This window comes from Saccostrea cucullata, unplaced genomic scaffold (genome assembly GCF_032062105.1).
Source record: "Saccostrea cucullata isolate Sc308-1 unplaced genomic scaffold, CSIRO_AGI_Scuc_v1 ctg13410, whole genome shotgun sequence".
Taxonomy (NCBI): Eukaryota; Metazoa; Mollusca; class Bivalvia; order Ostreida; family Ostreidae; genus Saccostrea; species Saccostrea cuccullata.
Window position 1 is genome coordinate 6,203 of NW_026920462.1, and position 8,852 is coordinate 15,054.

Here is an 8,852-nt window from a genome sequence, read left to right on the forward strand (position 1 = left end):
ATTTGCAAGTAACTATAAGCTCTATGTTGACCGAACTTGCATGGATGATACATCTAAGGATGGATACTACCGGGCCTGCTTCGGATGCTGAATCTGACCTACAGTTTACGGTTGAGTGAACAGGTTCAAGTTTTTAGTGCAGGTTTCATTTGCAAGTAACTATAAGCCCTATGTTGACCAAACTTGCATGGATGATACATCTAAGGATGGATACTACCGGGCTTGCTTCGGATGCTGAATCTGACCTACATTTTTCAGTTGAGTGAACAGGTTAAAGTTTTTGGTGCAGGTTTCATTTGCAAGTAACTATAAGCCCTATGTTGACCGAACTTGCATGGATGATACATCTAAGGATGGATACTATCGGGCCTGCTTCGGATGCTGAATCTGACCTACATTTTCAGGTTGAGTGAACAGGTTCAAGTTTTTGGTGCAGGTTTCATTTGCAAGTAACTATAAACCCTATGTTGACCAAACTTGCATGGATGATACATCTAAGGATGCATACTATACCGGGCTTGCTTCAGATGCTGAATCTGACCTACATTTTTCGGTTGAGTGAACAGGTTAAAGTTTTTGGTGCAGGTTTCATTTGCAAGTAACTTTAAGCCTTATGTTGACCAACCTTGCATGGATGATACATCTAAGGATGGATACTACCAGGCTTGCTTCGGATGCTGAATCTGACCTACATTTTCCAGTTGAGTGAACAGGTTAAAGTTTTTGGTGCAGGTTTCATTTGCAAGTAACTATAAGTCTTATGTTGACAAAACTTGCATGGATGATACATCTAAGGATGCACACTACCGGGCTTGCTTCGGATGCTGAATCTGACCTACTTTTTGTGGATGAGAGAAAATGTTAGTTTTTGATGCATGTTTCATTTCCAATTTACTATGAGCCCTATAATGAGCAAACTTGCATGGACAATACATCTTAGGATGCACACTAATGGACACCTTCGGATGCTGAATTTGACATACATTTTTCAGATAATAGACCAGATAAAAGTTATGGTTCAAGGTTGTTACCAAAAAACTATAAGGTTTATATAACATTGTATAAACCAAACTTGCACAAATGTTGCATCAAGAGATGAAAACTCTCAAATTTGCTTCAGATGCTGGATTTTGATTATATTTTCATGAAGAAGAACTAGTTTAAATTTTTTATGCAGGTCTATTTCAAAGTATCAGATCAAAATTTCTTAAATATTTTCATTTTTGAAATGTACACTTAGGTTTTCGGAGAGTGACGACCAAAAGTAGGTCACGGTTATGGCTTTGTTTAAATATCTACAGTACTTATTGGCTTAGAATCATCAAATTTCATCAGTTGATGCATCTTGGGTTTTCGGAGAATGATGTCCAAAAGGTAGGTCACAGTGACCTAATTTTTGACGTTTTATGGCTTTATTTAAGTATTTACGGTACTAACTGGTTTAAGATCATCAATCTCTGTATGTTGATGCATCTTGGATTTTTAGAGAATGTGACCAAAAAGTAGGTCATGGTGACCTACTTTTAAATATCTCAGGTACCTATTGGCTTATTATCATCAAACTTTGTTTCTTTATGTATCTTGGGTTTCGAAAATCTTCTACAAAAAATTAGGTCGCAGTGACCAACTTTTGACATTATATGGCTATGTTTAAGTATCTTGAGTACTTATTGGCTTAGAATAATCAAACTTTGTCAGTAGATGCATTTTGGGTTTTCCAAGAATTTAGACAAAAAAGTAGGTCATGGTGACCTACTTTTGGCATTTTATGGCTATATTGAAGTATATATCAGGTACATATTGACTCATCTTCGCTAGCCAAGGGTTTCTGATACGCTACTCTCCTCATAAACCCTTGGCATACGGTGAAGTAAAAAGACGGGATTGTTTTCTTCACGTGATCTTGAATCTATCAGGTACGCACAGATTGCGTCATCGACAGAAATAAAGACGCATGTTTAAAAAAAATTAAATTAAAGTTTTTTCAAGAATAATTTAGAAGCAATAATTGAGTAATGTTTATTTATTATTTATAGTACAAATTGGAAGCTTCAATATAGATTCTTAATCACATATTTAGAAGATATTGGATGACACCATAGCTATTTATAGAATTGCATGTTATCTTACGGATCATTGTTAACTTGCGTTTTTCAATTCCGAGATTAAAGAGTCAAGAAGTATCCCGAATGCAAATATCGTCATTTACAAAAAAAAATTGATGATTGGTCGACAGGTGTGTACTGAAATCCAATCAGAACTCTGCAAAAAATTCCCGATTTTTATGAACACCGTAGGCCAAGGGTTTATGAGGAGAGTAGCGTATCAGAAACCCTTGGCTAGCGAAGATGATATTGACTTAGAATCATCAAACTTTGTCAGTTGACGCATCTTGAGTTTTCGGGGATCGCAAACCAAAAATTACATCACCTTGACCTACTTTTGACATTTTGAGGCTATATTTTCATATCTCGAGTACAGGTTGACCTAGAATTGTTAAACTTTGTCAGTTGGGGCATCTTTGGTTTTCGGAGAATGTTGACCAAAAAGTAGGTCATGGTGACCTACTTTTGAATATTTCAGGTACTTATTGGCTTAGAATCATCAAACTTTGTCAGTTGATGTATCTTGGGTTTTCAAAGAATGTAGACAAAAAAGTAGGTCACGGTGATCTACTTTTAAATATCTCAAATACTCATTGGCTTAGAATCTTCAATCTTTGTCTAATAATGCATCTTGAGTCCTGAAAAAAATTTAATCTTAAAGTAGGTCACTGTGATCTTCTTATGGTTTTTTATAGCTTTGTTATTAAAAATATTTTCAGTCCTAATTGGCTAAGAATCATCAAACTTTGTCAGTTGATGCAACTTGGGTCTTAGGATACTTAGGGTGAGAGGCTTTAAATAGAAGTGATAGTTTGTACAAATTATCAGAAGAGCATTCAAGGCCCTTGGGCCTCTTGTTATTTGATGCATGTAAATAAATTGATAGATTAATTTTATTTGGAATTATAAATTCACAATGTTCGATCTCTGTTAACAGGTCAGAAGACTGGGTAAGAAGAAGAAGAGAATCGTTAAGGTGTCCCTCACCCTCATTGCGCCTCACAGCTCTATCCCTAAAAGGTAACTTCATGACTGAAGAGTTCTCACTAAGGAAGATAGGTAATTCATTGATAATTAGTTTCTTAATAATTTCATAGATTGCATGATTCAGAATAATATGCTTCAATATGCAGGTTGACCCTGAATTACAATCCAAGAACAGTAATTCCTTATAACACTCAGGATTCAGATCTCTTCACGGTTTGTACATTATGCTTTTCTCAAGAACTGCATGTACTCTATGTTGTTGAAAAATATAAATAAATTAATGCTTTGCAGTGCTTTCATAACTGATTATCTTTCAAGATTTTTAAAAGTAATTTTTTAAAAATACACGGTGCTCTTTTAGTGAATTATACATGTACTTGATTTCCAGAAAGTGTCAAAATGATACTGATATACATTTCGTATAATTTTTTTTTGTTTTAAACAGAGGAAAAGGAAACGGTTTAGAGGGTGAGGGTTTGGAAAGGTTCACTAAGGCTGTAGATACAGTTCACAACTACATGACGAAGAAGATCCTGGGTACTCTAAGGAAAGAGGACACAGAATTCATGGAGAGTCTACAAGGTAGTAAACTATTCATTATTCCACACTTGAAGTATTAATGAATGATTCCATTGATCCTAGAAAGCACATATGTTATGTATACCGGTAGTCACAAAATGCAGCCATCATCTTGAATTTTATATCTAATTTTATTTTTCAGGTGAAAACATTTTGCCTCATGAAACTGCATGACTTATAAATATTTTTGATTTTTTTTTCAGAGGAGGAAGAGGTGTGTGAGAATTCCCTGCCCCCCTCACCTGTCCCCCACACCGTGTCTCCCCCGGCCTCACCGATGTCCAGTGTCGACAGTGGAGACAGTCTTATATTTCTAGGCTCAGAGGAACCGGATCCAGAAATCACTAAAATGTGTCTTCTTCAGTACATGTAATCATGTTAGGACAAAATGATTATTAAGTAGATGGTAAAAAAATGAGTAGGTTTTCCTCTTGGGTATATTTGCTTGTTTCCTTTTGTTCTGAATACTCTTACATACATGTAATCAATAATCTCAGTGATTCTTAGAGGCATAACTTAATAAGTATCCATTTCAGATATGAGAAGATTAAAGAGAGAAAGAGAGTCTTGTGAAGTTTTTAAAATCCAGTGAAGTAAAGGTAAGTAGATTGTTTTAAAGGTTAAATTGATTACATGTATCAATGTTAGTGATGTAGAACTCAGTAAAGATTGTAGTGAATCAAACCCACAATGCCATCATTTATTTACTTATATCCTAAGTGTTTAAGTCTGCTGGATAGCTTAATTTATAGGTATTAATGTGTTTTAATTCTTAATAGTATGAAAGTAAGGTGTAAATCTTGCAGGAACACTAGTATTTCATAAAAGAGTTCACGTGTAGCATTTTGAAAAGTTGTATAAATATCTGTTTTATATCTTAAGTATTTTGTAGCAATATCTGCTAGATATCTAAAGAAAGTTTTCGTTAGACATATTAGGGAGTTATTGATGTTATTTTTGTAGCAGTATCTGTGAGATATCTTTAGAGAGTACTACTTTGATGTTATTTTTTTGTAGCAATATCTGCTAGATATCCTCAGGGAGAAGAAGAAGAGTGAGAAACACACCACCTACAGATATGGCCTATCTAAGGCGAGGGACGGCCTTAAAAACCCGGGGTTTGGACCAATCGCTGACGAAGAACAGGTGGGTTCAATGAATCTGTAGGTTTATTAATTTAAGGTGGTATCAAAGTTTTATGTTTTGGCACCAAATCCATTATTGTTCTCATGTAAATTCATGGACAGCTTCTTTTTCCTATTCAGTCTGTTGTCAAATCAATACTGAGTTGATAACCTACATTTAATTTTGTCATGAAAACTTTATAATTTAGAGATTCACTAGATATAATAAACTCATAGTGTATAGAATTTTGGAAATTGTGAAGCAATAATAACAGCTTTTCTTCATTCATGATTTTAGAAAACATTTTCTTAATGCTTCCATGTTGAGCAAAATATGATATACATATACTTTACACAAATGTACGAGGGGCGTTCAATAAATAATGTCATCAGCTCCATGACATACAACAAAGAAATCACATGACATTAAGCTTGACTTTTTCTAATTATTGAATCTTTAATGAATTGATAACAGTTTATTTGACCACTTTTCATCGCATAATTTCATTGTGGAAAGCTGAAAAACAAGGGCTACTCGAGACACTGCGTTAAAATGGTCAAGAATTAGTAAGTTAGAGTAAAATTGAACGCGTCATTAAAGCTGCTGTGAAACTTGTTAATTTCCTAAAAATATATTAACTGAAATATGTGAAAACGACAACATATGTCTGTTTCATACACACATGAACAGGTGGATTTCAATTAACAAAAATTATATAATTGGCATCAAAAATGGGAACCCTCCTTTTCAACAAGGATATACAACAACCATTATATATTAGCGATAATTCAAAAAATTATCACAGATTATGTTTTATTGACTTTAAGTTACATAGCAAATTTGATAGACATCATATCGGGGGTAGTTCACACTGTTTTAAAGAAACATTTGATTGTAAAAAAGTTTAATACTCAAATGTCACCCTATATTTATATATGAGTGAAATCGAGAGCATGTAGAATATCTAAACAATTATTTTTTAAAAATCAAAAATTGTTCTTATCCATTTCTGAAATTCAAACAGATCATGAAACTTGAATCCATTTTGCATTAAACCCTCAAAACAAAATTAGAATAAGATGAACTTGACAATACTGCAAAGGCCTAAGAAAACAAAAATTTGCAAGAACACAAAAACAGTTTTATATGCTATTTTCTTAAATATTAGCGGTCTTGTCGTTCAAATACATATATAGGGAGGCAGTTCAATTTCTGGAGGAGTTAGTAAGCAAAATATTTGCCAAAAAATTGAAAGGTTTATGAGAGGAAGGAAACAGAATGAGGAATTCACTACATTAATTTTTTTTCCTGACAGCGTCCAAACCCACAGGCCATGAAGAGTAAAGGAGTTTTGGGGTAAACAGAAAGTTAATGTTTTGTCAAATCAACAATATTCGCCAGATCTTTCGATCCTTGACTTGTTTCATTTCCCAAACTTAAGAAAACACCTTTCAGAAAGAAAAAACAAGCACAGCAAGTCTTAGGATCTGCCATTTTCCAGTATACGAAGGGTCATACTCAAAACTGTGTTCTAAAAACAATTAGAAATTGAAAAAAAAATGATACGGACATGTCTTTTAATTAAAAGAGAATATTTTAGTTAAATCATTAAGATAAAATCATAGAAAAGCGATTTTTGTTTCTTTTTGAGCCCCTATGACATTATTTATTGAACGCCCCTCGTATTTATCCATATCTTGTTTTCTTTTCAGCATGATGACATTTTGAACACCATGTTGGCCTGGTACAAACAGGAGACAAAGGTTGCTAGTGATGAGTTCCCTGACTGGAACTATGTCCTGGATGTTTGGATACCAGAGGTGTGTTTTATATCTGATATAACTTTACATTGTCAGTAAGGGATTCAAACTATTGTATTATTGATGTACTTAAGAAGTTTATGTTGCATAAATATTTGTATGTTTTAGTCTTTCCACTAAAACTTAAAACATAATGGAATTTTCAATGGGGAAAAAGACAAGTATATATATTTACACACTCATATAAAGAACTTGGTGTAAAGAGAGTTATTAAGCTCAAAGTCAACAAAAGAAATACAGCACAATCTGAATTGCTTTTAAAATTAGCTTCATTGTTTTTTTTTAAATAAGAACAGGTGAAAATGACTTGAATAATTGCAGGCCATAGTGTATGCCTTAATAAAGTTGAAGAAGTACACTCGTAAGAAGGCATGGCAGCGGTTTGAGAAAGGTGTGTACATAACAAAGAAAGAAAGGGCCGAGGTCCACAAGTCGATACTGGAGAGTGCTAAAAGAATATCACCCGAGGACGTACAGAGATACGAGGAGAATCTAAAGGACAGGATGAACGTCATCTGTCAACGGAGCGGACTTCAGAATATCATATTATGATTGCCATCTAAAGGACAGGATGAACGTCATCTGTCAATGGAGTGGACTTCAGAATATCACATTATGATTACGATTTACAGGACAGGATGAATGTGATCTGTGAAAGGAGTTGACTTCAGAATATGAGAGAATGAAGCGGAGAAGGATCCTATGGAAAACCTCATCAATCGGCATTACGGAAACCGAAATGTAGTAAAGTGTGATCCATGAAAAAACTTGTCATCTTTTGTTGACTAGGTTATGTGATATGCAGGTGCTCATCAAGTATTAACTTTAGGGGTTCCTAATGACCACTTTATGATGACTACCATGCGGCATACAAGGGCACGAGTTGTTCAAGAACACACACCACCAAAGTAGGGTCTGTAACATCAGGCTTTGATGATTTGGGGCATACAGTCTGTGAAGATGCATAAAGACTGATTTCTTAATTCATTCGTCAATTAGTGGAAGCAAAAAGGACCATTTATGATTAAAATGTAACCTAGTCTATCTAACATGTACCACCGGAGATAGCAAAATAATATATTCCCATCTCATTACCTCAATGCAAGCCTGTTGTATCATGGATATTTTAACCATTATAATTACATGTGATTGTTATGCCCCCCTTGGAAGAAGGGAGGGCATATTGCTTTGCTGCTGTCTGTCGGTCTGTCGGTCCACTTAGTTTCCGTTCATTTTCTTCGCAACCGTTGCACATACTGAAATGAAATTTGATTTACAGATAGATGAATATCTAGGTCAAGTTCTGTTTTGGGTACAATCGTTCCATTTTTGACAGAGTTATGCCCCTTGGACTTAGAAAAATTTCAATTATTTGCAGTTTCCGCTCATTTTCTTCGCAACCGTTGCACATACTGAAATGAAATTTAATATACATATTTATCAGATAAATATCTAGATCAAGTTCTGTTTTGGATACGATCACACCATTTTTGACAGAGTTATGCCCCTTGGACTTACAAAAAAATTCCAGTTATTTGCAGTTTCCATTCATTTTCTTTTCACCCGTTGCACATACTGAGATGAAATTTAATATACAGATTTATCAGATGAATATTTAGGTCAAGTTCTGTTTTGGATACGATCACACCATTTTTGACAGAGTTATGCCCCTTGGACTTACAAAAAAATTCCAGTTATGATCCGTGGTGACCATAATGATTGATATGATATTTCTAATATAAATGCACAAATTCAAACACAGATATTGGCCATTACCTTGTGGTAAAATATCAAAGCAAGTAATCTAGGGTTTCTAGTCTGACACTTCATCTTTATGATACATGATTATGTACCTCATCAAAAATCAGAATTAGAGATGTCCCGTTGTCTAATGGAAAATAGGTGTTCCGTATGATTCCCTGAGTCCACGGTCACTGAAACATTGGTCAAACTGTATGGACAATGGAGAGCTCAACATCAACACAGACAGCAAACAGCTCACTATCATTGATGACGGGAAAAGGTGAAACAGAAAATTAACACTTTATATTTCCATTCCAGGAAGTAGTCTCTTATGCCCTGAAAAAAAATTCCTGTTAAAATTAACTTAAAATTCTTTATCTATTTACAAAATATGTAAAATGCCCGAAAAACTGTGACCAAAATAAAAAAAATTGATAGGAAATTATGAACTGTGAAATGTACATACGTTACGTCACGTAAGCAAAGTGCTAAA

General features: G+C 34.4%; 1 protein-coding gene across 3 annotated transcripts; it reads left to right on the top strand.

Annotated features, from left to right (window-relative positions):
- Positions 1 to 3,546: 3,546 nt before the first annotated feature.
- LOC134249269 (uncharacterized) lies at positions 3,547 to 7,253 on the top strand. 3 transcript variants are annotated; one of them, XR_009988241.1, is made up of 6 exons: positions 3,547 to 3,677; positions 3,875 to 4,022; positions 4,208 to 4,270; positions 4,689 to 4,817; positions 6,509 to 6,616; positions 6,938 to 7,253. XR_009988241.1 is itself a non-coding variant. In XM_062731641.1 (4 exons), the coding sequence occupies exons 3-4, from the start codon at positions 6,530 to 6,532 to the stop codon at positions 7,166 to 7,168; spliced, it is 318 nt and encodes a 105-aa protein (XP_062587625.1). In that variant the 5' UTR covers positions 4,249 to 4,270; positions 4,712 to 4,817; positions 6,509 to 6,529; the 3' UTR covers positions 7,169 to 7,253. The 3 variants fall into 3 exon arrangements, 1 of the variants encoding a protein (XP_062587625.1); XR_009988242.1 differs by having other exon boundaries at positions 3,547 to 3,674; XM_062731641.1 differs by lacking the exons at positions 3,547 to 3,677; positions 3,875 to 4,022 and having other exon boundaries at positions 4,249 to 4,270; positions 4,712 to 4,817.
- Positions 7,254 to 8,852: the final 1,599 nt, after the last annotated feature.

Coding starts and splice junctions, on each gene's coding strand:
- LOC134249269 (XM_062731641.1), top strand. CDS start 6,530: ATGTTGGCCTGGTACAAACAGGAGACAAAGGTTGCTAGTGATGAGTTC. Junction 6,617..6,937: donor TGGATGTTTGGATACCAGAG/GTGTGTTTTATA, acceptor GAATAATTGCAG/GCCATAGTGTATGCCTTAAT.